Raw genomic sequence first — 26,857 nt, forward strand, 5'->3', positions numbered from 1 at the left:
CAGACGAGCTGCTTGTAATAGATTCCCGCCTTTGACTAGACATACTTCCAACGTTGCGAAATTCAAGAGACTGCTTTAGAGCAAAACAGTATGTATACCTACAAGACCGATATTCGTGGAGTGTGCTTTCTATGCAGTATCACGGGGGTCGTTTTCTATGACTGCGAATAGCACCTACAGACCATAGCAACCTGAAGATTACATTTAGATGTCAGGGATTATTTTGCGGCTTCTTCGAGACCAGTGCTGCTTGGAATTATTTTCATGTTGGCGGCGGTTGGACAGAAGAGTAAATCGATGTTTCCGGTAACACGAGCGCTTTCCCCTCCCCCGGTCATCCGGTTTGTTGAGCTCGTCATGTGCATGTCTAGTACTAAAGCTTTAGCAGTAGACCCAATAGCTATATTAGTAGGGAAGGGGTGTCGAAATGACTGATTGAAAACCTGACAGATAATATGTTATGTAGAGCAATTATTGAATTTCTTGGTCGTGGTGGTCTTCCTTAATGGATACTGTAACTTAATGGCTAATAATTCCTTTTCTATAGTCAATGTACTTTGCATACTTGCCAATGAAGTGCGTCTCACATCCAAGACGAATGACGGATGGGATAGATTGCTAACACTACTATTTTTTCACAACGTAGTGGTATTGAAAGTGGTCATGGCATCTATTCCCTCACATGCCGGCCAAAATGTTGTACCACAAGGATAACAAGAATATATTGCGTGTTCCGCGAAATCTTTATCCTCGTAAGAACTTTATGATGTCTAGGTAGGCACGTGGTGCTTCATGTGCTTCACCCACCTTGTGTCTACATGAAGCCTCGCCAAAGAAAGTTTGCGAGTAAGTAGATGGTAAAACAATTCTCGTATGAACAGGCACACATATTAAACCTTACGTCACCTTGTCTGGTTGGCGAAGAGACAACATTAAAATCACGACACCTTCCATCGTCCACGAGGGAGATATACTGATTTCAAAGTCAATTCTTTTCCTTCTCACTGTCTGTGAAATTACGTGCGAGCTGAAAACATCCTCTCTAAGACTACTCATCCCATTATTTTCTTTCTAATTTCAATCCTACCGATTGATGTCATGAAGTTTCCATTAGTATCCCACAGGTTGCTTTGACCTTACATATGTGAATTTTCGTGTCCTTATATCAGGCCATTGAAAGTCGAAGGTTGCATTTTCAATGTGAATGTCGGTTTCCTGAATTATATAACCACTGAACTCCTCAAGCTGATGAGACACGTTTACCGGCCTCCAAATTTGAAATCTCCTTATAGAGGTTGTCGGTTGTACTTATAGTACCAGCATAATCCTCCGTGCCCCGTGAGATGAGATCGGGACGGAGCGCATCGGTACTCGAGCGCCTGAGGGGACTGCGGCCATTATGAGTGGCTGTCTGCTGTTGGCCACTATTGTGGAACATGGACTTATGAGCAAGGCCATCAGTATCTTGCTCGGGATTGACGGTCTCGTATTCGAGCGCTTTCACCAACAAATAAAAGCCAGTGGCAACGAGAGATCCGAGGATAGGTCCGACCCAATAGATCCAATCGTAACCATGAAAAGACCCAAGAACGACAGATGGCCCGAATGATCGAGCAGGGTTAACGCCAGCGCCGGTGTAATAAACGCCTCTGCCATGAAGACGGTTAGTAACAACGTGAATATACGAATAATGTACCACTTACACTAAGTGGCAGATGAATAAAGCCAGACCGATACCGACAGGAGCAATAAAGGTGGCTCTATGCTTCTCAGCTGCCAACATAAAGATTGTAAACACCAACATGGTCGTTAAGAACATCTCGATAAACAACCCCTGGACAACACTTGTACCGCCGGATAAAGAGGTTCCAACTTTGAGCGGGCCCGGAAACAATCCTAACACTACTGCTGACGCTGCAATAGCGCCTACAATTTGGCTGGCAAAAATCAAGATACCACGAGTATAAGTGATAGCCCCGACAAGCGCCATACCCAACGTGACAGCCGGATTGAACAGGCCACCGCTGATACGGAAGAAGACCCACTAAAGTCTATTAGTTCTGTTTTACTTCATTTCTTCCTCAAAGTAAACTTACTGCATTTACGGCCAGACTCATACCGAAACACAACGAGATATACAGCAATTTAGCTGGATTATCATTCAGTGTGTCGCCACTTTCAGTGGATGCGTTGTTGACGGCATTCGTCCCTCCGAATGCGAATAACAAGAACAGGAAGGTTCCCACAAATTCGCTCAATGCGGCTACGAAGTGGTTCTTGGAGGACGGCGACATGTGTTTAATAACTGGAATGCGTCGAGAGAACAGTTTTTTGTCCGCCGCGCTGCGAGGGGCGACTTCAGATCGTGCCTCCCATGGGAAACGAATCCGCCGACCGGGACGATCAACATTCATTGCTGTGGTATTGTCTTGAGTTCGTGCTTATGTGAAACCGAATGATGGGGTGAAGAATAGCAAGCCGTAAGATGTTGGACTACAATGCAATACTTATACCTCGAGAACGGCAGTAACGACGTATATCGTGTACCATTGGACTGAAACTTCGACTAAAGAAACACAAGGAGCATGTAACTGGAAGAGAAAACGCCACAACCATGCTAACTCTGCATAAGTGCTATATCAGACTTTGAATCTACTGGAAATTATAAATCTAGATATTTCCGATCGTCGTGAGATGGTGCCATTGCGCACGATCGCAATTGTACCACAGTATACATGAGCAATTTTTAATATAGATACGTCAATAATGTTTCGGCGCCTTGGCGAGTTAATGATTCTCTTCCGCTGAATTATGCTCTTGGCAGATAATAGTTGACTTCTACTTAAGAGCCGTATTGACAAAGTTTAGACAAGCAATGACGACATTTTGAGCCAACCTGAAGGACAGATTATATTACAGATATGATGATAACGGTTATGGCGTCCTCTGAATACTCCATCGCCAAAGAATTTCATGGTTGAAAATGGCATAGTAGAACTACTGACATGTTTCACAATGTAAAAACTTATGTATTTTGTTGATGAGGCTGACTTGAAATTCTGTCAACGAATATGAGTCAGTTCAAAGTGCTTGTACTATATTAATTGATCTATCAAATGAAGGCAATACCGTAATAGTGACGAATCTCTGACATTTAACTTTATACTGACGGGTACACTAACGGCCCTTCCTTTAGAGTGCTCTTGACGAATATCTTCTAGGTTATGTTTAGTCATGCCACCAATCAAAGAACATCTAACTTTGAACTGCTAAACGTTAGGATCTTAGAATGGAGCACACAGTACTATTAACGTTCTCAGTTAACGTTTAGTCGAACTGCACGACGGAAATAAATTCTGGTCTATGGTGGAAATCAACTAATCAAGTGAATTACTATAATTACTGTGGTAGACCCCGGACGCCATAAAGTCATTGACCAATTCTCAAACGTCACCTCGCGTGCCTCATGTGGGCTATCCTTGTTACAATGATGAAGCTTTGGCATACTATAATTCCCCGCATTGCACAAACATTTACAACCGCCCATTCATAGGGTCTACAGAGTGTGGCAAGTGACCGTAACCATGGAAATCGACGCTATTTGTGCTCGAAATTCCAAAGCTCGAGCCCTTCGATAAGTTATGTGAACTTCAAGAGTCCTAGAAGACCAATAACACAACTCTCTTATCATACATCTCTTATTCAGTGTCTGAAATCGATACGATGCAACGATCCTTTCAAGCAACGCTCTGAAGTGATGCCTTGATATCATGTCTGCTCTATTATAGTACACTCCAGCTCACACACACTCTCGATGCTGCTCTCTACTAATCTCCTGCGCTACTTTCATGCGTACGACTTATCGAGCTACTAACTAAGCGGCTACAGGGATCCGTGACGAGATCCACGCTACGGTAAAGCTGCATGATCTACTGTGTACGCAGCTCTAGCCATCGCCCCCATCTCGTCGCATGCGATCGTACTGGTATTCCTCGTTCCCATCATATACTTAGTACGATCGAGGTCTACTGCACAGTACATAGTGCTCAACCAAACGGCAATGGGGTCGATTCCCCAGCGTCGATTAGAGGCTGAATTATATATGGGGTCAAAACTTAAATTGCGGAACCACGACGATCTGCACCTAGATACGCCTTGTCAGGCGCCGGGTACCGTTACAAGCGCTAAGCTGGGACAAAAACGCTTCATGACAAGATATAGGCTCGGGTAGCAGAGCTTGTCAAAAAGAAACAGTATCCTAGACTAAACCGAGTTCATATTAGTCTAGACAAACTCATGCGTAGTTAATGCATGAGATTGGTATGCTAGACTAAGCCGCCGGTAGGAAGAAAAAAAAACACGAGGATGTGAAATAAAACTTGGGATTATTTGAAAACCCTGGCTACGTATTCTATGGCTGTCTGATCGGAAGGGCGAAAACGCCGCCGAGGAATATGATTTGGCTCCAATTGCATCAGAACGACCTAGAGTAGCTGAGAATCTATCTGCTAGGTATATCTCGACAGAAAAATCGCCATTGAAGGCTGATATTGTGAATGCAAGTTCGAAATTTGAAATTCAATGACTTATAAAATCTTTGAAAAACTTGTGAAAGCGAGCAGTTCGGAGTGGAGAACCGACCAGTGATCACAGTGCATCATAAGCTCATAGCCTCATCCATCGCTATTGCGCACCCCGGACGCCTCAATTTCGAGCCTCCTCACAATAAAAAGAGCTACTCAATGCGCGAGAGCTTTTGAGTACACGATTGATATGATTTGGCATGTACAAAATTTTCATAACCACAATTGTTGGCTAATCTACGTAGATGTCATTAATTGACAACGATGTCGATCCGATGATTCGAAAATCGAAATAATTGAATATTTAGGTTTATGTATAAGCGCTGATAAATTCTCCTCAGACACAAGTACCGTTACACAAGCCATGAGAGATCTTCCCCGCCACAGCAAGTGCGCTGTCTGGGATGACGACACCTCACTAAGCCACTACACCACTTGGCAGCGGAAAGCTAGATTTACCGCCCACGATGCATTAGCCTCAAGTCCTTACGCACGAGCAGCTTGCCTTAGCCTTGGGCCCTTCTTATCGTGTGAATGTGATTTGACGCTGTTCCAGTCCAGTCATAGTGCGAATGAGATATGCTAGACTTATTTGTACGTTATGATCCTTGATGTTTCCCACCACTTCACAAGCGTCTTCGTTATTATATCTTGGCGGACAAGCCGTCAGAATGACGCTTCGACCGCATTATATCGATGAGCTCGGTACTACCGTTTTTCTTATGGTAGTTAGGGGCATGGATGAGGATGAGGATGCGCATAAAAGTCCCTTGACCGAGATCATTCTCTTCGAAAAGTGGAAATCCTACCCAAAGCTATGTCGGCGACATTTTGAAGATCATTGAGGATTTGGTAATATCGGCCAAGCACGTTTATGAAGTTGTTGAATGTTGAGATCTCGGTTCTTCGCTGCCTCTGCTTGCATCATTCTAGATGTTATTCGGGAAAGACTGTATGTTTCTATCATACAAGTTAGCGCATTGCTGGTGGTTACGATTTGCTTAAGGATGGTCGGCGTGGCGCAATGATACTCCTGTAGGCACTCATGTGTGTTGCCAGTATAAAAGATCTGTAACTTTAATCTGGGTGTCGTCAGTACTGTGTTGTGCTATCCTGAATTAGGTCTCTCTACCGAGCTGTGAGTGGTAAGCTGTTTCACTGAGATTCGATGCTAGCTCCATAGTTATTGTATACGCGCCTTTGCCGTACTGACGGTGTGGACGGTTCCTAATATAATATGCATCTGAACGGAGCCTCGTCATTTAATATCGTTGCCCAGAACATCATCAATCCTGTGGAAGCAAAACGAAATATCAGCCAAATTTCACATAGATTAGACATTTTGAACTGGTAGAAGAGTAGTCTTGTCCATAGTAAGGACAATAGCACAAATAGTATCAAATTGAGTATCTAAAACGTGAACCACCTGTGGAGACCATCGACTAGCTTCGAGAAATAATTAGCCTAGTCTTATTCCACTAATTTATGTCATATTTCAACAATTTGCTATAAAAATAAAACCATCCAGACAAAATTAATATCAGCATACTATAACTTACCAAGAAGATAATATTTGGGTTTGACTGTGAAAGGTATGCTTAATTCAACAATTATCGCCAAGGCATGGCTGGTATTGGTTGGAATACCTGCGAGACCGCTTGCCACAAACCGATATCGATGACTACAACAACGCAATCAAAAAGCCGTCCAAACTGTCCACGAGTGGACATGCGCGAATCCAAAACGTACTTGTGGATGAATAATTTGCCTATAGAAAAGGTATAGGATAATCGAGAAGAGACAGAGAAGTGTTCGAAGTACAGGAAGATCAAAGACGAAGAGCTGTTAGAAGACAAGTGTCGATTGAAGAGTCAAATTTGCCTGTGGGCAGCACGTTTTCCTATAAAGTGGAAGGATATGTACCAACTTTCAATAAATACGGTGATTTGGAACTCCCACCACCATTTGGTCTCTCAGCGAGAAACTATGCCCGTTTCACACATCGGGAAGATAATGGCAACGACTGGTTCATAGCCATAACCTACCTCGCTGCTGACGATTCAAGTGGTGGCGGAAATTTCTACAATACCTCTTATGGCACCATGATGGAAGCCGCAAGCAACACCATGCAAGCATTCATGTTGAATGACTACCACAGTACGACGTTGTATGAGATTATCGTATCTGATTGCAAGTGGAGCAGAGGTAATAAAGCGTGGGAAGGTTTGAGTTACCGTGGCAATAGACCGGACTGGGGCGAGAACATTGGATTTTCCTCTGAGGCGTCCAAGGGTCTGGCGAATGCCACGAGAAAACATGACGAGCTAGAGGCAAATAGACCAGGCAGGGTATCGGACGATGAAAATGATAGTGATTATACTCATTAGGTCGTGAAGACTATGTCTAAAGGTCAGCGACAATTCAGTGAAGGATTTGTTAAAATTGACTTCACTAGTAATGTATACCCGACAATGCATGTAATCTATAGAGTAAATTGTTTAGATGATTGCATAGCGCATTGTTATTGTCGTCGAAGCTTTGATGTGATTGCGGCTAAACAAAAACAAAACGTTAACAGATAAACGATACAATTTCAGTGCTTATTGTCAGACTTAGCGAAAGAGTTGATATATTGTATATTGGAAACACTGGCGTTGCAATTCGTTTTACCTTGCAACAATCAAAATTACCCATATCATTCCAGATAACTCTTGCATTCAAGCCCAGAGCTGGTTTCCCTTACTTATCCGTGGTCCACGTTTTGAAGTTGTGTACAATATATGAACTACAAAGCAACAACCGGTCCGTGAAAACCCTTCATGTGAACGTTGACAAGACATCATAGAAGTACTCTAACTGAATTTATTTGCTTATAATGTGGTAAATCAATGTCATACCTGTGCGTTTGCTTTGCGTGAGACTATAACACACATGTTCGTGAAACATCAAGCTAATAGAACGTGTGGCATCTATAATGAACCAGATGAACAACATATCATTGGAAATAAGAGCTAATTAGAAGAATAAGAGAAAATTGTATCAAAACTGATTGAACATATATTCCATAGTGTAGGGCAGGAAAAAAAAACCGCTATTCGTTGCTAACTAATCGAGCCAAGGCAAGTTCCGAAATTAGCCGAGAAGGGTAATCCTCCGCTAGCGTTTGCGATCTGATCTTGATCACCTGTTCTAGTAATGCCACTGCCTCTTTTACTTGTCCGTTGGCTTGATATGCTACTGCGAGTATGTGTTGTGATACGAATCTAGAAGGGCCATCTTCCGCCATTGCCGATTCGATCTTGACCACTTGTTTTAGTAGCCATACTGCCTCTTTTACTTGTCCGTTGGCTTTATATGCTATTGCGAGTTCGTGTTGTGATGCGAGTCGTGAGAGGTCATTTTCAGGCAGATGTAGCTTCCTCCATCGATATGTCTCCTCTAACCTTGCAACAGAGTCTGCGATTCTTCCGTCAGCCTGTAAGCAAAGTCCAACACGTCTACTTAGGTCATATCGCCCCTCGAGGCTAACCGTCCTTTCATCTTGCAACAATCGAAGAGCATGTGGCATGTATTCCCTCCAAACGTTTTGGTTCAAGTAGTTGTCGCTTGGAGATTGAGATATCATTTCGGTCCAGATAGACTGCTGCTTGAGCAATAGCTAGAGGCAGGTAGGCGAGTTCTTCCAGCAACTCCATTGCGTGTTCTCTATCACAAAGGAGCTCTTCTGAATCCCAAAGTTCGCCCAAAAGCAGTATCGCTTCATTAGCTTGCATTTCGGCTATTCTGATAATGTGAACACGATGCCCTGTTCTTGCCACCTCTCTAGAACGAGTTGTGAAAAGGGTGCGCCCATTGGCGCTTTGTGGAAGGTACTAATAAAGTCCACCTGGCTGGTCAGAGGCACCATAGAATATGTCGGTATCATCTGCGTTATCCACGATGAGCAGCCAGTTTCCTGCCCTATCTGAGCTGAGATATCAGCAAAAAAACTCCTTGGGATCTTCAACGTTTGTAAGTTTCCGATCCGTAATTGGTTTGTTATTTTGGTACAAGACTGGTCGAAACTTTCGTTACTTAACGCCGATACCTAGAAATAGAGTAGTGAGGCCTATTCTTCTTCACTCTATGTCCAAATTGTAAAGCAATCTGTGATTTACCGATTCCCCCAAGCCCAAATAGTGCAACTTCTTTGCGCTTTTGTTCAAGAATATATCTTCAAGTGTTATTAGCACTGTGTTACGTCCAACAAAATGTACGTTTTCCTGAAAGGGGAGATAGTGGTTAATGCCTGGTGCCGAATCAATTTGGTCGATGCTTGCCCCAAGCGCATGATTCCGGGCAAGGTTGAACTGGTCTGCATGAAGTTCCCTTCTGAGCCTTTCAAACGCTGCTTCTTGTCCTTCACCATATATCACCGGCATGGAGATCCCGAGCATGCCCAGCAAGGAGTAAGCTCTATCTTCCTCTTTCGATTTTACTCGCTTGGTCGACCAGGATATTCGCGTCTCCACATCAAACTTAGTGAGTGAATCGCCCTGGAGCACGGGGATTGGAATGCTAGTGATCTCGTGGGTAAGCCTTCTAACGAATGCTTGTCTCCAAGATACCGGTTATCTGCGGAGAAGAACTCCACCACCACTAGTGCGATAAGTTCCTGTAATGTCCATCCTCGAGTGAACCACATGCTTTTTCGGAATTCTGACTTCCAAGTCGGTCGCAGCGGATCGCTCTCTTGGGCGGAGCCATAGAACACGTCTGGAAGGGATACATGGCATCTTTGAGCATTTTGGTACCAGCGAAACATCGAGTTGATTGATTCGGTAAGTTCGGCGGCGTTTGTCTTATCGATGCAACAAGTATCGATCCAGAAGTGCTCTACACTATCAGCTCTTGTTTGGTCTGCGCAGAATTGGATTTTCCGATATCCGAGCTTTCGAGCTCTTCACTGCTTTTCGAAGTCTCTGTAGGCGACTTCATTATTGTGGTCGGGTTCCCACGTGTGCGACAAAATTGTGTAGGGAGGTATAACATATTTACCGTGAATAAGGTCACTAGTGAAAGTCAACTCACCCTGTGCCCCAATTTAGAGAAGGCGCATGCTGTTCTCGAACTACTGAGAAAGGAAGTTTGATCAGATTTGGAAACGTCAGGCAACTACAAGATCGAGTAGAGCCTGATCACTGGGATGGCGATGCGGCTGAACCGATCTGCACCGAGCGCCAATCATGTTCGTGTGGGGTCTTGACGAGCAATGCATGAAATGCGGGATCTGCTGACAGAAAATAGATTTCGGCTACGAATGTATTTCAAGGAGTATTCGACAGGACCAAATTGTTCCGAATTTCTGAAGAAACGGTGATTGAAAGAAAATAGCAACCATCGTAGTAGTAATGTGATGGATACGTCATGCGTTTGAGATCGATAATAGGTCTAGTGATGGTGTTGTGATACATTCGAGGAATGAAGCTATCATCTGTTCCTGGTGAGGCTACCTAAATAGGTTGGCCCAGATTAGTGTGGGTGGATTCCTACGTATCCATTTTGTATTGACCAGTCTAGATCATGTCGTGATGGCTACGCTGCTGACACGGTCGTACTATACTCAGTATTCAATACAATATATTATAACTTAATGGCAAGCAGCGGAGTATCAGCAAAGACATAGACTTGTTAATAAATGGATTCACTTTTGGCTGGCTACGCTGGACCCTTGTAATTACTGTGCAGGATGCCGCCAGCATATTGTGGAAATTGCAAGCAGTAAGTACATAGTAAATCAGCTAACAAGGATACTGTATTAATGCTAAAAACGGACGTCTAACAGGTTAGGATAAGCTAATTGTAAGATATTCCAAATGATGGATGCTCTCAAGGTCCTGGTTGTTCCTGCAGTGTCCGTCATCGGTGAATTTTCCGAGTCCGACAAGGCATCAAATGAAAACCTAATATACGTACCTGTAGCCGTCTTAAAGCTGCAACAGCTGACAACTGGTCGAAAACAGTTTGGCGCAATTCTTCTAGGGTAAAAGATAGTCTTAACCGCGGTGGAACACAATATTGTGGATCAAGGCAATCCAGAGATTACATGGTTGTTTTCCGTGTTAAATTGGACATCGAGTTGTGGAGCAGCAACAACAGCACTCGGTGTCACTTTGAGATCGAGGGTGACTTGCGAGTGCTACACGGTAAGCCCTCAGGCCGCCGGTTGATGTCGCTAAAAAAGAAGTATTACGCGGTCGTTGGATACAAATAGGTAGAATATTTCACGCGAATTTTCCGTCTATTCTCCGGGCTAATTTTCCGTCTTTTCCCCGAGTCCGAGGCTTACCAATTCGATTTTCAAAGGAGATCCGAATGGTCTGATCGTAGTTTTTCTATTTATTTTGACAATATAAGATACTCTTTATTTAAGCTTAGTAGGCTGTCAATATATTCTGCAGCATGCAAGCGTCTTACACTGTGTACAGCTACAGGTCACCTACAAATTCATCAAGATGTCAGCGAGCACCGAAATGGCTAATCTAACCCCCGAGAAGAAGACGGGGCAGGTACCCAGTGATCAATTCTTAACCGCGAACGAAGGCGATGCCGAAACTACGGTTCCTAAACTTGCAGCTTTTGACCCGGCGCCAGACGGAGGTGCCCAAGCCTGGCTTGTGGTTGCAGGAGGCGGTACCGTCTTCTTTTGCTGCTTGGGATTCACCAATACATTTGGAGCTTTCGAGTCATACTATCTGACACATCAGCTGTCGGATAAGACTGCAGATGAAGTTGCATGGATTGGGTCCTTGGCTGGCTTTTTGATGTTTGCTGTCGGTTTGATTGCAGGTCCACTGTTCGATCGGATCGGGCATACGGTTGGTCGTCTGTCAACTGCCACATAAACATGGGGTCGCTGACATCTCCATAGATAATTTTGCCCTCTGCAATAGCCTACATATTTTCCATGATGATTTTGAGCCTTTGCAAGACATACTGGCAGACCATGCTCGTTCATGGATTATTATTAGGCATTCTCATGGGTCTTTTACAGATCCCCGTGATTGCCGCAATCGCACATTGGTTTCATAAGAGACGAGGGCTCGCTCTGGGGCTGGTCGTCGCCGGCTCGTCTATCGGAGGTGTCATCATGCCCATCGCTGTTTCCAAGATGCTGAATGGCACGTCCCTTGGATTTGGGTGGACGGTACGGATCATCGGATTCATCATGATGCCGTTGCTCGGCTTCTCGTGCATCACTATCAAAGCTCGTATTCCGCCACGACGGTCTAGCATCTGGACGCCAGCCATCTTCAAGGACGTGGAATTCCTGATTCTGGTTGCCTCTATATTCTTCGCGTTTGCGGGCTTGTACACTCCGATATTCTACATTCCAACCTATGCGGAAGCAATTGGCATGGATGCGACAATGTCCGGCTATCTGCTCGCAATTCTCAACGCTGCCTCCTCATTCGGTCGTGTTTTTCCCGGCATTGCTGCCGACAAGTTCGGCCGCATCAACATCTTTGCAATTGCTTGCCTAGCGACGAGTCTCGTCATCTTCTGCTGGGACTCGGCAAAGAGTACTGCAGCACTTGTAGTCTACGTTATCTTCTTTGGCTTCTGGTCCGGCACAATTATCTCCGGGGCCTCAACAGTTCTCTCAGCCTGCACACATGATCTCCAGAAGATTGGAACTTACATGGGCTGGGGCTTGTTTATGGCTAGTTTTGGAACACTCATCGGTCCTCCCATCAATGGCATCATGATCAGCAAATACGGAAACTACTTCCCGTCGGCTATGTTTAGTGGTGCCATAACGGCGTTGGGTGGTTTACTTGCAGTTTTCGCCAAGTCCCTCACGTCTGAGGGACTTTTCGGCAGAATATAGAAGAAATACAGCTGCCAATGCGTCCTATGCGTCCTATGCGCATGCGCTCGCATTTGATTTAGATAAATATCAAGAAAGCGCAGATAATAGATGAAGATAGATCCTTAGTAATTAATGACGGTTGCCACCACAAGTTGGATTTTCCTCCGGAGGCGTGTATCCGAACGGCTGTAACACTGGATCCAATAGAGGGACCAAGCGTCACTGCTTAATGGCATGGAAGTCGCAACTAAATCATAGAGCTTATGCCTGCGTCATGATAGTCTCGGCCAACTTCGCGGTGATAGAAGACAGGGATCATGGCCACCGTGTTGCGAAAAGAGGTCGTTGGAGAACCACCTTCTTCATGCTTCTTCCCGCGATTTTATACTCTCAACGCAATCTTGCCACTTCAACCACTTCATATATATGCAGTTGATTGAGACCGTGACTAATAGACCCAGTCCAAGTCCAATCCATGTTCCGTGCAACTTAAGGTCTGGCGAGCCAAGCTCCAGCCATATTGCCAGCGGGACAGCGAATAGGTAGTTAACTGGGAAGACAACGACGCCCGCAAAGGACTGTCTACCTAGTCCTCGCAGGATTCCCCCAGTTCCTACATTAAGGGCATCAACAATTTGGAATGCGGCTACGGTCGTCATAGCCTGAGCTGCAATGCCACGAACATACTCATCATTGGAAATGATCTTCGGCAGCTCATGTCGCAGTAAGAAGAACACAACCGCATCTAAGCAGCCGATTCCTGCGAACACGACACTGTAGAGAGCTGCCGCATGCCGCGCATTCGCCACTAACCCAGCACCGATGAGATGTCCTATGCGTATGCTCACAGCCACGCTAATGGAGAAAGGAATGTGCCACGTAATGACAGAGAGCTGGGTCAGAATAGTCATAGCAGCGAGGTGCTCTGTACTTATATAGGAGGTACTAAAGGTGACGGCCTCAAAAGCAAGCCACTCTCCAAGATTCACTGCGGATCCGGCAGCAGATAGTCGAAGCATCGGCCCCCAATTCTTGAACGCTTCTCTGGACAAACCACCCCAACAGCAATGGGACCACTTTGCGATGAGGGCGATGTACAGTACAAGCATGATAGCACGAATGTTGTTGGTCAACGCTGCGCCGAGAGCGGCCCCTTCAAGGCCCATGCCTAGCTTAAAGGCGAAGAACCAACTGAGGGCAGCATTGAGCGGCGCACATACGAGTAGTATCACGAGCGCGGCATTGCAATCGCCTTGGGTCTGTAAAAAGCGTTTGAGGGCTTCAAAAGACGCATAACCAGGCATCCCGATCAGACTGACTCGCAGGAAAGATGCCGCTTTGGCTGCCAGATAATCCTGCTTGACGAAAACGGGAAGAATCCAATGCGAGCAAAGCCAAACAGCCGCTATGGGTATGAGAGATATAGCCATCAAAAGCATCATACGTTGAACATGGAGACCGACACCATGATAGTTCCCCGAACCGTAGGCTTGCGAACAAAGAGTGTCGAGAGCCGTGGCCATACCCTCAAAAGTAGCAAGCCCGATCAGGTTTAACGTCGTCAATCCAATGCTGGTAGCGGCCAAGTCATCTGAGCTCAAGTGCCCGGCGACCAGCGTGGTGATGATGGTAAACGAATACTGGAGAAAATACGTGCCGATTAACGGCAACGAGTATTCAGCAAGTAGCCATAGTTCAGACTTATCCGTCAAAGGCTGAGCGAGCAGTTCGTCAGGATCGCCCAGGAGGGGCGTGATCTCGTCCCCATCTACAGAGCCCGGTGGCTGCTCTCGAGTCCTTCCTTGAGGTTGCATTATAAGGCGGCTCGAATGAAATGGGTAAATAGTTTAGCGGTGTCTGTCGGTTGAGATGCGGCGCTCTGTTTTTAAAAAGAAATCTTAGTGGGTGCTTAGGCCTGCAGTGAGCTTATGAGCTAGCTAAGACCGGTATAGGCCGTCAGCAACGGTGCGGAGAGAACAGTGGTGCCAAGAACGCAACTCAACCAAACATACCTGCAGAGCGCAGGGTTAGAAGATCGATGCATAGCTTCGGATAACGACTCCAGGCGTTTGGCTGCTGATTTGGAATTGCTTAACTGAGTCGTTGCCATATGAAACTCTCTTCGGTGCTCCTTTGTCAACATCCCAATGGTTGTTCAGGTCAGAAAAGAGGCACCCATATGAAATGATGCAGAATATCTGGTGCTTAAGTGCGGCCTAATTAGGCGGGCATGTGTAACCACACCCAAGCTTATGCGACAATCGATATGCGGTGTCTCTCTGTCATATGGTACACATCATCTTTGGGACATGCGACTGAGATTCCTCATCTAATGACTCTTGCAGACTGGATGCCCTCCCGTCCTCGTACTGTACCTCACACTGGCCACTCTAGACAATTGCGCTTGCTGTGGGATTCCATGTACTATCATTCCTGACTGGTCTTTTCATCAATTCTATATTATTCGAGTAAAACTTCGCGCGAGCACTGCCAGACGTGACTTTATAGTGTGACTTGAAGATACCTATGCCCCCGCACCGCTGTTGGTGCACCCGTTTCTTCGTTCTCAGGCTCACTGCACTACTGATCTGAAACGGAATTAGCACGAAAAAAGGTAACTTTCTGTCGCGAGAGTCGTAACCATTGTAATCGTTACGCTAGAGAACTCATTAGCTACTATATACTGACGGTGAGAGTCCTCTTACACAATCCGTGTGCCGAACAAAATGATGACCTAAATTTTGCGGTACAAAGTGGTGTGAGCTTTCCATACCATTGCCACGGGGATGGGTCATAGCTATAGGTCTGTCATAATGTTAGTTACTCCCTTCCTGGGCATTCTCAGAGGCCAGTGTGAAGCCACCATGTAGGCAACGAGGACTGGAACAAGATTGCCTCTTCTTGAAGAACTCGGTATACTTATGGTGGGAGAACAAGTACATTTCGTGGAGCGTAGGCATGCTCAGCATGGTATGGAATTCTGCACTTTCGATAGTGCTATCCATATGTCGGAAGAAACTAAAGCAGCAAAGTTGACAGTTCATAGGGCAATGTTCTGGTCTATCTTCTTGAACGGTATGCTTGCGATCGGTATGGTCCTTGCTATCCTCCATAGGCTCAATCGAAGATGCACTAGTCTCTACGATTCCCATCGTCTCGATTTTGCTGATGATAAATGGTTCTGTCCCGGCAATAACTGCCATCCTATGTGGAATCTTCATCATTTACATTAAATCATTGTGAGCTTTTATAGCATCAGTCTTGCGTTTTCTCTGAGCACCGGCAAGAGATAGCGGGTTACGCCATTACTTCGCCTGTGTAAGTCTCGCATCAATATGAAACTTGGATCTTTTTAGCACTTTTTAGCACTTTTTAGCATGATGTATGCTCGCCTTTCGGAAGGTGGTGTGCAGTTTGGTGAGTGAAATCTCGGCCGCCGGGTATTTATATAAACAGCTTATGCGATAGTGCGCACCATGTACATTCTAAATTTCCTGCCCGTCCTATCACTAGTGTCTGTCACTGCTGACCACTTGAACTATGGTGGACTAATCATGGGTTTTTTGGTGATTTGAGAGCGCACAAGCTCCTCAAAGCACCAAACTTGGCTGCTCCTGATATTGTAATGGCCAAGTCATGGAACCATTGCTAGCGTCAGCGTTTTCAAGATGGCAGCTTTCCGTCTCTTCGGAGGTTGCTGGTGCTGCCTCCCTTCCTTGGCCAGGACGCCAAGGGTTGAGAAGGTCAGCGGCCCAGCCCATTGTTGTTCATTGGGTGTACCCCATGATTACTTCTACCTGAACTTGGATCTGACCAAACCATTCCTCCGGAAACGAGAAACCTACACAATAGTCGCTCGTTTCCACCGTTATGCCCACTTGCCCAGAACACTCATCAACACCATACCAGCGATGAGTGCGAGGCCGCCGCTTGCGGTGACACCAATACTGGTATACATCATCTCACCACCCAGTATCCAATCTCGAGCCCACATTTCCACCAGGCCGACCCAGATTAGAATACCTGCCGAAAGGGCATCAAGGGTTCCAAGAGCGATCAACGTCGAAGGATCGTTGCCATTGAAATGCTTCAGAACTCCAATTCCAATCGCCATGCCGATAGGGGTAATCGCTGCAAAGGCAGAGGCCATGATCAACATGTGAAGCATCGACAAGGGCTTCGAACCCTGTAGACTACCTGAGAATGGAGCATGATGCAAAATGCTAGGCCCTGTGGCTTTGTCCGGTGAGTTTGTTCTGCTTGTTCCAGTTGCAGTCGCTTCTGCTGGGATCGCATGGCCAACGGAGGCAATGCGAGTGCCCAATGCGATGCCCTCGAACATTTGGTGAAACAGGATGACAATGAACAGAGTGATAAAAAAGCTGTCGCCGGCAACGATGAGAGTGATACCGATTACTGTTGCCATGTTAGTGGCAGGTACTATGATGACTGCATATTGCCGTTTCGAACTCACAGATAGAATGGAAGATAATGCCAGCCTCCAGTACCATCACATTAATGAGTCCGTCCTCTCTAATCGATCCGGCTTCAAGCTTGCTCTTCTTGCCCATACCATGCGCGACACGATGAGTGATGTAGTCAATCAAGAAGGACAGAAATATGCCCGCCATCACAATCGCTGACGTAGTCGCTTCGTAGTCAATACCCGTCAGACACTCGTTCGTAAACATTAGTGTAGCATGCGTGTACAGCTATTGGCCGAGGTCAGTACTTTTTGTGTTACAGCAACCCGAAACACTACTTACATGGACAAACGCAGTCGAAATGATGATACCGGTGCCGAACTGTTTGAGAACGACGAATATAACATGAAACTTTGCGGGCAGGACAGGTTTTAGAAAGATTGGTCCGGCGACCCCTGGATCACGTAGTCAGCTTGAACGAAGTGATGGTCACTTAAATGATGAGCTTACCAATAAAGCTTGTGGCTAGGATGGCAAATAATAATCCAATTCTTAACGGAATATTATAGTCGCGTGACGTTCGCTCGCATGATGCAGCTTCGGCGCCCGGGCAATGTCTATTTTGCAAAATTAATTTCGACAATGAACCAGGAGAGACAGGTTGCCTACTCGACACCAGCATGGAAATGACATCCAGAACTTTCTTCGGAGTTAGATGATTTCTCCTCCGAACTGGCCGATTCTCCGCTGGACGAAGTGACTTCTTCTGTAATGACCTGGACGTCGTCGCCATTTTCATCCATACAGTATCTATAGAGATCAGCATGGGCTCGGTAGGGTACCGTTTGTGGCCACTTACAGTCCTGAGCCATGGCTATGACAGCCTGTATAAGATGCAGGTAGGTCCGAGGTTGCCGTAGCTGCGACAGAGACTTGGTATTCAGTCGTACCAGCCATGCACCAGCTACAGGCATTCTCAATCAGCGCAGCTCGAAGCATAGACTGTCTTCTTCAACCTACACTTGTGTGCTGTGTACATGACAACTAGAAATAACTGATATGCTTTGGGTTTGTCTGGCAACCAAAGTTGCACGCCGCTCCGGTAGGTTCGTCGTTGTTGGTATTGATTGCGTCCTCCGAGCTAGAGAAATAGTCCTGGCAGACGTGGCGCAAAACAGCGAAGCTACAACTGCAGTGGTAGTCGTCGTTTTCATCTTCAAAATGTCTAGTACGTGCAGCGCGAGTGTTTAGATGCGCCGGAAGTGATGAATAAGGACGATGTTGCGTATGAAAGCTCACAAGAGTGGTCGCAGACACCTTAATTATCGACTCCAGAGCAATGATAATTCCAAAGCAAAGCTTCGTTTACTTGAGACTCAGTCTGTTTCAATGACAAAGTCGAATCCAGGCGAACTGAATGCTTTATTCGTTGTTGGATAATGAGAATCGGGATGCTCAAATAGGTGAATTTTGACTATAGACCGCAGTGTTGGCCAGCTGCGAGAATCTCCGCTCACCCATCAAGGTCGAAACTTTTTAGAGCTGGTAATGGCCATCAAGGTCATTATAGATTATGCGCCGAGAAATATAAATTGGCTCACTTCTCCTTGGCGATTGTTCGCCAAGTCACTTCAATCCACCCTGCCAGCCCCATGGCCCCCCTCTCCTTGGCGATGACTAAAATTCTCGAGAGCGGAGAAATTCGTACTGACAACATCTATTCGAGCATGTAGAAACCCAGAAGCGTGACTGATGAGAACCTCGCATAATGCCATTGCGGTCACGTTTGTCAATTGCTCTTAATCTCAAGCGCATGTTTATGGGATGAGAGCGACTCTTACAACCTACGAAGCAGGAGCCTCACTTGTAGCATGACGAAGCAGCAGTGAAAGTTGTGGTAATTGTAATAGATATCAAATTGCAACCCATGTCGTCGCAACTCAAGAATGATCTAAGGTTACTCATAAGTAGTTCCTACTGCGTACTTATGGCAAGCCAACATATTTTCATGACTAGCCAGTTTTCGGTTTTTCAATATCCGGGCCCCTAGTTAAACGAGTTATATAGAGTTCTAAACAGGTACTCTTAAGATGTCTTTATAACCCAAGCGCCAACAGAAGGCTTCCAACCAAAATTGCACCGCTCAAAGACTGCCCAGGTGCACCAGCTGTAGCAGCGGCTGAAACAGACGCAGCGCTTGATGACCCAGCGGTCGTCGCCGCGGATCCAGAAGTGGTAATCACAGCTGAGTTTGACCCCGAAGTCGATGCAGGGCTATCGCAGTGCCTCCACAGAATTAGTTCCCATACTTCGTCGTAGCCTCGCGTAACTTACCAATGATCTCCATGAGACTCGCATCCAACGGATTCGGTCGGGCTAGGAGCTAGACTTCCAGTTCCGGCCGAATGCTCCTCTTCATCATGGTGTTCCGAAGAAGTAGAAGTCGCAGTAGTAATGGTAGCGGCAGAACCGGACACAGTTGTGGTGAAGGTGGCAGATGAGGTAGAGACGGGTCCATCACAGTGCCAGTGGTCCTCATGAGGTTCGCAGCCCACAGACTCCGTCGGAGAAGGGGCAAGTGTTTGGGCAACCGCGCCAGATAGGAGTGCAGCAATGAATATAGAAGTGATTGACTTCATGATGAAAATTGAAAGACTAGACCGTGAGAAACGTGTAGATTGCTAATGAGAACAAATGAAACAATGCATCGTGCTTCGTACAACAACTACCATTCAATATAAGCAGTTGTTCAAGCTTTCATCTTTTGCCTGCGGTCCGGTCTAATGCGTTTTAAGCGCGTCGATATTCCCGCTGTCGCCAAGCTCTAATTTCTTACTGGCTACTTGGCGCGGCTGCTTGGCGGCTCAAAATCCTCGTAGTATGGACTCTGCTCCATTGTATAGTGCCTTGGCAGTCACATATGGCCATCAAGGTCCTTCTATGCGGCAATTGTCCTAGAGTGACTAAGCAGCGATAGCGAGCCGCCCATACTCAGATACCATATAATTACATTCACATAACACCAAAGAAGTCTGGTCATCCGCTCTACAAGAATAACTTTACTACAGAATCATGCGGTGGAAATGTTGTTCCATATCACCGATCATGACACCATGTGGTATCACGCAGTTCTCAGCTGCGAAAATGTTGTCTTGAGCCATCGAAAAGCTGCATTCAATCTCAATCCCAATGCAAGCAAATGTAAGTTGCTAAATTCTCCGGTCGTAAGTCTTGAAGATCAGGCTGGTATAACCCATATCCGCTTTTCGGCTTAATTATACTGCGCACTTCCCGGAATGTGTACCTTGATGGACATCTAGTGACCGCATACTTTCTTGGCTTATAAGCCATATTTTTCTTTTCCCATCCCGACCAGCTGGAATAGACCGCGCCAGTCAGCTTGGCAAGATCATGGCCCGCACTCGCCTCGTTCGATAAGCCTGGTTAAATTTTTCATTTAGGGCTTCGCCAAGTGTCTTGGTATATCGGTTTCCTCACTCGACCTTGTTGTGCATGAACTAGTCTGCGAGAACTTTCCCCAAAGGCAAGGGGACAATGAATCTAGATGATTCGACACCCACAACGCAGCGATGGCCAGAAGGGTTGCTATGAAAGTTAGGTATCGCGGATATTGTGAAGCCCAGCTTGAAACTAGAGTGACGACTTATGGCGGGAACATTATAAAGAGCTGAGTGATGCGCCATCTGCAGAAGTATGAAGCGCACCATTGCAATGCGAGGTCATCTGCTAAGCACCAACAAACATCATGAAGTCCTTCATTACTTACCCTGTTCTTGGTGCATTGGTTCTAGCTGGCGATATCGTTGCAGCTTCGAGGTTGCAAAGACGACAAGAAGCCGTCACAGTCACCCACACCGTCCCCGCACCACAGGCTTCGACGACAGCCTGGTCTTGGAATGCAGGTGGCTCAAATATCTGGCCCATCCACGAGTCCTGCAATGCGACCGAGAAGGCACTCCTGAAGCGAGGACTTGACGAGGCGGCGACTCTTGCGGGCCATGCTAAGGACCACGTCCTTCGCTTCGGTAACTCGTCTGATTTCTACCAGAAGTACTTCGGCTCTGCATCTACAGGCGAGGTCATTGGATGGTATGTTTCGCTGTACGAGACTCGTAGTACATATCTAATGTGATGTACAGGTTTGACAAAATTGCCAATGGTGACCGCTCCAGATACAAGTTTCGATGCGACAACCCTGATGGAAATTGTGTCCTTCCTGGTAGGTTTAAGCCATTGTAAATCTAGGGAAAAGGGAGGCTAAATTTAATATAGCTTGGGGAGGACATTGGCGAGGAGAGAACGCTACCGAGGAAACAGTCATCTGCCCTCTATCCTACGAAACTCGTAAGCCTCTGGACGGTTTGTGTGGCTACGGTTACACTGTCGCATCTGGCGCTCTGAACGTTTACTTCGCTTCCGATTTGATCCACCGCTTGTTCCACATGCCCAGCGTTGGAGAAGGCGTCGTTGAGCACTACGCAGATACATATACCGATTGTTTAGAGCTGGCTACAAGCAGCCCCGAGCAAGCAGTCAGAAACACTCACACCCTGCAGTACTTTGCACTAGATGTGTACGCTTTCGATATTGCCTTGCCAAACGATGGATGCACTGGCAAAGCCCCCGAGGAGTCGAGCTCAAGTGCTGTTACCTCTGCTCTAGCCAGCCCCACAGAGGCAACTAGCACAAATGCGGCGGTTACCGCAACTACGGCCGATGATGTTACCACAACAGCTTCAGCTGGTGCAGTAAGTTCACTTGTACCTTGTCCATTTACACGCTGCTAATTCCCATAGGAATGCCATACACACTCCAACGGCGATGTTCATTGCTCATAAGTGCGGGGATAGGGACAATGTTCACACCACATCACGAAAAAGACAAAGCGTTATTTATTTCACGGACGTTGGTGGAAAATGATTACAGGAATGGGATGGACTGTGCCAGTTTTTAAATATGATGTCAATGAACTCAAGACTGACTATCAATATACCCAACTCCTATGGACCCGTGCTGCTATGAAAATCAATGAATCAAACAGGAACTAACACAAGAAAAGTGCCATCTCAAACACCGGAATCATCTTGTTCGACCGAGTAGGTGTCCTCATATGTGGTCCAAGCATCACACGTGTCAGAAAGAGAGTCATAGTCAATAAGGGCAGTAATCTCGTCCTGTCGCTCGACGAATTGCAGAGCGAAACCTTCACTAGTGTGCCAGCCGATGTGGCAGTGCATGAGCCACGCACCAGGGTTGTCGGTCTTGAAAGCAATGACGAGATAGCCGGCGGAAGGCAGCATGGCTGTGTCTCGGCGAGGAGGGTTGTCCATATTGAGAGTGACAGAGTCGCTGCTGTAGGTGCCGGAACCTTGGGCAAGGATCAGGAAGTCGTGACCGTGCAAGTGGATAGGGTGGGGTACGGTGAAGGTGGTCGCAATGACTAGGTAGACCCATACATCGGCATCAGGGAGCTCGATCACAGCGTTGGAGGTATCGAAGCTGGTCGTGTTGTCGTAGACCTGCAGCAGGGTAGGGTCGCTCCACTCAACAACCATGGTGGTCGAATTCAGGTACCACTTGAACAAATTGTCCGAGTTAAAGGCGACCTTAGCAGTCTCTTCTCCCTCGCTTGTGGCGGATGAGATAGTCTGTGAAATGTATGGTACGAGGTCGCTGGCATCCATGTCCACGCAGTCTTGGCCACTAGTGTAGCTAGATGGCTTAGATGTGGATGGTGTGGTTGTTGAGCTGCCATAGTACAGTATACCCTTGATGTTGTCTGTGCTGTCATTCTCACTGCAAGCCGACTGGGGAATGGCACGGATCCAGAAGCTGTCGGCAACTGCAGCTTGATCGGCCGTGATGATGACGTCGTACCGTTGACCTAGGCAGTGTTAGTAGGTAAATGCAAATATGGGTGATACAAGTGAGTGCTTACCCATTCCCATGTAGATAACATCAGTGGTGAATGGCTCGATAGGCACCAGGTCCATGGCAATCACAGTCATGGTGTGGTTATCAATCATAAATGCGAAGTGCGAGTCAACGGCGGCATTGACGAGTCTCAACCGGTAGGAACTATCCTCTGTAACAGAAACGTTGAATCGAGTACCAGTCTGGTCGTCATCGTCATCATCACCATAAACGTTAGTCCCGTTGATAAGACCATTGTCGAGGGTTGGAGGACCGCTGGTCTCAGCATCGAGGTAGAGCGCATCGACGGTTTCGTGGCTCCAATCGTTCAGGAAGAGATGACCAAGGTCTTCATCATAGTCGGACGTAGCGGGACCATTGATGATGATGCCACCGAAGACGCCCTGCCAGGCTTGGAGAGCGAAGTGAGAGTGGTACCACGTCGACCCGTACTGCTCTGCCTTCCAAGTATAGGTGATAGAAGAGCCCGGTGGGGTAGGACACTGGGTGATGGATGAGACACCATCGTTCTGATTGGTGTAGTTCTGGCGGATACCATGAAAGTGAAGGCTGGTACCGTTTGTCGACGAAGAGAGCGAGTTGGTCAAATGGACAACAACGGTGTCACCTAACCCGGTCAGTAAGCTTCACTGCTGTAAAAATAGCTTTAAATTTCACTCACCCCAATCAGCAATAATAGTAGGACCGGGAATACTGCCATTGATGGTTTGAACATATCGTTCGTAGCCATCGGGCGAAGCAGTTGTTTCCGTCAACTCAAAATAATACTCACGAGTAACACCAGTGTCTGGGGACTCGGAAGTATAGTCTGTGTCGATTGAATAGTCGCACCATTCAGATCTTGTGGTGGCAGTATTGCCGGAACATGTGGAACGAGGTGATAGCCCGGGACCAGAGAAAGAAGGAAAGGCGGCTGAAAAACCCAGCAGGGAGGCCGTAAGGAGTGACTTGAACATATTGAAGCACTGAATGGCAGCAGATGCAGAGCGATAGTGATGAGAGACTGTGTTTGCCTGTCTAAATCATGTCTTGTAGTGGGAGCTGCCACGCTTCTTTAATAAGAAATGAATAGCACATGTAACGTTTGGAGCTCGTCCATTTTCGTAATCCAGAACGAAGCTTACTTCTCAAAAAAGCTTGTTGCGTTGGAGCCACCCTATCGGTACCCACCAGAAGCTTTCGCGTCCTATGCATACCGGCGTGCATCCGGTGGGTTCAAGATGATGCCAAGGTGACGAATAATAGTCATGGTAGGCGCGTGATAGACTGGTGGATATCGACTAATGGAGCGAGCGAAAGCCGCACCGAAAGACCGACGCTATAAGCCGAAGCTGCTATATGTGATAGTGGATCATATAGGTTCATCTCAATAGAGTGCCGGAGTGACCAATACGAAAGGTCCCAAACGACAAGCTGAGGAGCAGCCCATTACTTGCATATAATGGTACGTGCACATATACGTAAGACAAGGGATCCCAAAGAATGGTTTCAGCTTCAATAATTGGCAATACTATAGCCTCAAGATCTCCGCACAGCCCAATTGGCACTAATCGCGTGGGCTGGGCATGCAGGGGTGCGCCTACCGCATAAAGCATGACACGCGGCTATTTGCATGCGCCACAGCGGGATCATCCTGGAGATAATTCAGAATAGTGATTAGTCAAACTCTAAACCCATTAACAAGGGTACTCGTGCTGGCAGCTAAGCCCCATTTCTTTGTGTTTCATCGAATCTGTGCAGGTGGATTATAATACAAATTGAGTTGTGATGTGGGGAACAGCTACATACGTTCGGACTGTCCCATTGGCCCTTGTGGAAGTAAAGAATGGCGTGGCTCATGACTTTTACGAACGCGTAAGCTATTGGATGAAGCCTCCCCTTATTGTGCAAGTTCAACTGTGCCGCGCAACCTCAGACTTATGCTGTAGGCTTGTAAGACTATACTATCGTTCTCATAAATCAACCATTGCCTGGATCATCGGGCCCCAACAATCTTTGTGTTGTCGTTCTGTCTCGTATAACCTACATTCATTCCTGTCCGATTCACAAACATTCTTTTTGAGTTACTCACCAATCTTCAACATGATGTTCTGCAAGCTTCTCTCCGCTTTGCCCTTTGTGGCCAGTGCTCTCAGCAAGCCGTTAGAGCCTCGAGCTTTGTCCGATTTCAGCATGTATGCTTATGGCTCAGACGGCATCAATGGTTTCCCGGTCATCTCCATCAACAGTAAGCATATTGATTCCGAGAATCAGGTTAGACACTTCGCTCACAGCTACCCCAGACACGGTTTATATTACTTCGCACTCGGTTGACGACATTGGATCACAGGCTCATAATGTAACATGTAGGTTACCCTTTCACCAACTATTCTTACCAAACTCGCTAAATCTACTACAGTCGATGCTCCTGAGACTAGAGGAAACTTCACCGCCTCTGTTGACGGTCAGGGTCAAAGCCTCTTCTATGTGCCATCTTCTTCCGGCCCCGTCGGTTTTACCAACACTACCAATGACGACTCTTTCATCACGTCCGGTTTTGGATTTTATGGCCATGTCATCTTTGTACAAATCGGATCGGTTATTCAGACAGAGTGGATTGCCGTTCCAACAAACGACAGCGCCGTCTGGCTGCTCAGCTGGAATGTGGAGGATCAGGGCGTACCCGTGGCTCTCCGCAACATTGCGCCTACCGCGTAAGCATCTAGGACCAAGAACACGATGGCTCGGGATCTTATTTCTTCTATTCGTTCGCTACTTAGAATTTGATCAGTTTAGCTAGCGCACAAAATATATTTCTTGGACCGTCCTCGTTTTAATTCTTTCACTTTACCGTAAACTCGTATTGATCTGGTTTAAATTGTTACTAGCCAAGCAAAACTCTAATAGTCACGTTCATAATTGTGCTAACCTCACTAACTTAACTGAGAGTGCTTTGCCTCTCCCGAGACCCATTGTGTCTACACTAAACTGTTGCACCACATATAGATTTATGTTTGTCTCAAGTATACTCAACTGTGGTTACCACTGATACTTCCCATCCCAGTAATTTGGTAAGCTTCCACCGCTTTACATTTCTATCTTTATTGAATGGCATTGCAGGAGCGTGTCCTGCTCTCTGGGTAGATTCAGGAATTTTCCACGAAACTCCCAGCACATCTACGGGGCCATCTGAGGTACAACTCTCCGAGAAACATCGCCAGTCACTCTGTTTGCTTTTCCACGCTAACACTGATACGGGAATTCAATTGGAAAGACGCTGGACTGCTGGCCCTGAGTCCTGTGAGGTGTTAGCACTTTCGTTCTCCACACGTCCCTTCAATAGTTAAAAGGCTCTAGGTCCCAGTTCCAACCATCCATGTTGTTCAGGGTAGTCGCTGTCAAGTGAATAAGCGGTTTGACATATGTGTGTCAGGGGTGACCGTTCGATCCGCACCTGGATACCTGTTCAGCTGAATACCAATTTTAGAGCCCTACCCATGCAGCCCATTCTGACAGCTCTACCCATGGCCGCGTAGTCCATCAGGGGTATCTCGGGAACGAAGATCATCATCATGATCTTAGCATATTGTAGAGTGCTGGGTTCACCGCCCACGTTTTCACAGTGGCATGTGTCTTGTTCCGTAAGATGTGAAGCTCCGCAACCTCGTGCAAGTGACGCGTATAGCATGGCGACGAATAGGCGGCTAGCTCACGGGCAGCGGCTGCTGAGAGAATCAATAATGTAGTTATTGTTACTGGACGGCCGCTCATTGGCAGCCATCGACAACCTCATCACGCTACCGAAAAAAGATCGTGTGTGGCCTAGTTCAGACGTCCCGTACTAACCTTAGTGAGGAAGTCCCGTTCGGTACTTTCTTCTATTTGGCCAAAGTCAAACTCGGAAGTCCCCTACTTTTTAAGCGGGTCGGGAACGTAACCTAGTGAGGAGGCTAACAGATGCACCGGCGTCAGGGGCACGTTTTTGAGAGAAACTGTTTTTTCTCCCTGACGTCAATATGTCCCAATGCCGCCAATCATCGTAGAATTGATGAAAATAGATATTT

At 46.6% G+C, this 26,857-nt stretch overlaps 9 protein-coding genes across 9 annotated transcripts; 4 read left to right on the top strand and 5 right to left on the bottom strand.

Annotated features, from left to right (window-relative positions):
* Nucleotides 1–973: 973 nt before the first annotated feature.
* BKA67DRAFT_644277 (aquaporin) lies at nt 974–2,462 on the bottom strand. Its single transcript, XM_046105842.1, has 3 exons — nt 2,097–2,462; nt 1,704–2,044; nt 974–1,649 (listed from the first exon to the last, which is right to left on the bottom strand). The coding sequence occupies exons 1-3, from the start codon at nt 2,412–2,414 to the stop codon at nt 1,241–1,243; spliced, it is 1,068 nt and encodes a 355-aa protein (XP_045962677.1). The 5' UTR covers nt 2,415–2,462; the 3' UTR covers nt 974–1,240.
* A 3,744-nt stretch (nt 2,463–6,206) lies between these two features.
* BKA67DRAFT_533596 (uncharacterized protein) lies at nt 6,207–6,970 on the top strand (the record flags this gene model as incomplete). Its single annotated transcript, XM_046099727.1, has 2 exons — nt 6,207–6,362; nt 6,407–6,970. The coding sequence occupies 2 exons, from the start codon at nt 6,207–6,209 to the stop codon at nt 6,968–6,970; spliced, it is 720 nt and encodes a 239-aa protein (XP_045962678.1).
* A 672-nt stretch (nt 6,971–7,642) lies between these two features.
* On the bottom strand, nt 7,643–8,521 carry BKA67DRAFT_214414 (uncharacterized protein). Its single transcript, XM_046095521.1, has one exon. It carries the CDS (start codon nt 8,206–8,208, stop codon nt 7,675–7,677), a length of 534 nt encoding a protein of 177 aa, XP_045962679.1. The 5' UTR covers nt 8,209–8,521; the 3' UTR covers nt 7,643–7,674.
* Nucleotides 8,522–10,668: 2,147 nt separating this feature from the next.
* Nucleotides 10,669–12,453, top strand: BKA67DRAFT_635696 (putative MFS monocarboxylate transporter; the record flags this gene model as incomplete). The annotated part of the gene is made up of 3 exons (XM_046105662.1): nt 10,669–10,768; nt 11,199–11,440; nt 11,494–12,453. 3 exons carry the CDS (start codon nt 10,669–10,671, stop codon nt 12,451–12,453), a joined length of 1,302 nt encoding a protein of 433 aa, XP_045962680.1.
* Nucleotides 12,454–12,625: 172 nt separating this feature from the next.
* Nucleotides 12,626–14,469, bottom strand: BKA67DRAFT_214437 (mate-domain-containing protein). Its single transcript, XM_046095522.1, has 2 exons — nt 14,448–14,469; nt 12,626–14,372 (listed from the first exon to the last, which is right to left on the bottom strand). Exon 2 carries the CDS (start codon nt 14,247–14,249, stop codon nt 12,798–12,800), a length of 1,452 nt encoding a protein of 483 aa, XP_045962681.1. The 5' UTR covers nt 14,250–14,372; nt 14,448–14,469; the 3' UTR covers nt 12,626–12,797.
* A 1,834-nt stretch (nt 14,470–16,303) lies between these two features.
* Nucleotides 16,304–19,614, bottom strand: BKA67DRAFT_689585 (uncharacterized protein; the record flags this gene model as incomplete). The annotated part of the gene is made up of 7 exons (XM_046109103.1): nt 19,194–19,614; nt 17,719–17,823; nt 17,529–17,669; nt 17,370–17,476; nt 17,202–17,314; nt 16,910–17,147; nt 16,304–16,851 (listed from the first exon to the last, which is right to left on the bottom strand). The coding sequence occupies exons 1-7, from the start codon at nt 19,496–19,498 to the stop codon at nt 16,304–16,306; spliced, it is 1,557 nt and encodes a 518-aa protein (XP_045962682.1). The 5' UTR covers nt 19,499–19,614.
* Nucleotides 19,615–20,625: 1,011 nt separating this feature from the next.
* BKA67DRAFT_689586 (putative peptidase family-domain-containing protein) lies at nt 20,626–21,847 on the top strand (the record flags this gene model as incomplete). The annotated part of the gene is made up of 4 exons (XM_046109104.1): nt 20,626–20,969; nt 21,020–21,099; nt 21,153–21,628; nt 21,677–21,847. 4 exons carry the CDS (start codon nt 20,626–20,628, stop codon nt 21,716–21,718), a joined length of 942 nt encoding a protein of 313 aa, XP_045962683.1. The 3' UTR covers nt 21,719–21,847.
* Nucleotides 21,848–21,946: 99 nt separating this feature from the next.
* On the bottom strand, nt 21,947–23,770 carry BKA67DRAFT_513747 (multicopper oxidase; the record flags this gene model as incomplete). Its single annotated transcript, XM_046097598.1, has 3 exons — nt 21,947–22,764; nt 22,819–23,421; nt 23,476–23,770. 3 exons carry the CDS (start codon nt 23,768–23,770, stop codon nt 21,947–21,949), a joined length of 1,716 nt encoding a protein of 571 aa, XP_045962684.1.
* Nucleotides 23,771–24,896: 1,126 nt separating this feature from the next.
* On the top strand, nt 24,897–25,511 carry BKA67DRAFT_656641 (uncharacterized protein; the record flags this gene model as incomplete). The annotated part of the gene is made up of 3 exons (XM_046106973.1): nt 24,897–25,041; nt 25,097–25,159; nt 25,213–25,511. 3 exons carry the CDS (start codon nt 24,897–24,899, stop codon nt 25,509–25,511), a joined length of 507 nt encoding a protein of 168 aa, XP_045962685.1.
* Between the last annotated feature and the right edge of the window lie 1,346 nt (nt 25,512–26,857).

This window comes from Truncatella angustata, assembly GCF_020726525.1.
Source record: "Truncatella angustata strain MPI-SDFR-AT-0073 chromosome Unknown BKA67scaffold_2, whole genome shotgun sequence".
Lineage (NCBI taxonomy): Eukaryota > Fungi > Ascomycota > Sordariomycetes > Amphisphaeriales > Sporocadaceae > Truncatella > Truncatella angustata.

Excerpts from the sequence above, each read along its gene's own strand:
- BKA67DRAFT_644277 (XM_046105842.1), bottom strand. The coding sequence starts at position 2,414 with ATGAATGTTGATCGTCCCGGTCGGCGGATTCGTTTCCCATGGGAGGCA. Across the intron at positions 2,045-2,096 it reads TGAGTCTGGCCGTAAATGCA|TGGGTCTTCTTCCGTATCAG; the intron begins GTAAGTTTACTT and ends AATAGACTTTAG. Across the intron at positions 1,650-1,703 it reads TTATTCATCTGCCACTTAGT|AGGCGTTTATTACACCGGCG; the intron begins GTAAGTGGTACA and ends TCTTCATGGCAG.
- BKA67DRAFT_214414 (XM_046095521.1), bottom strand. The coding sequence starts at position 8,208 with ATGATATCTCAATCTCCAAGCGACAACTACTTGAACCAAAACGTTTGG.
- BKA67DRAFT_214437 (XM_046095522.1), bottom strand. The coding sequence starts at position 14,249 with ATGCAACCTCAAGGAAGGACTCGAGAGCAGCCACCGGGCTCTGTAGAT.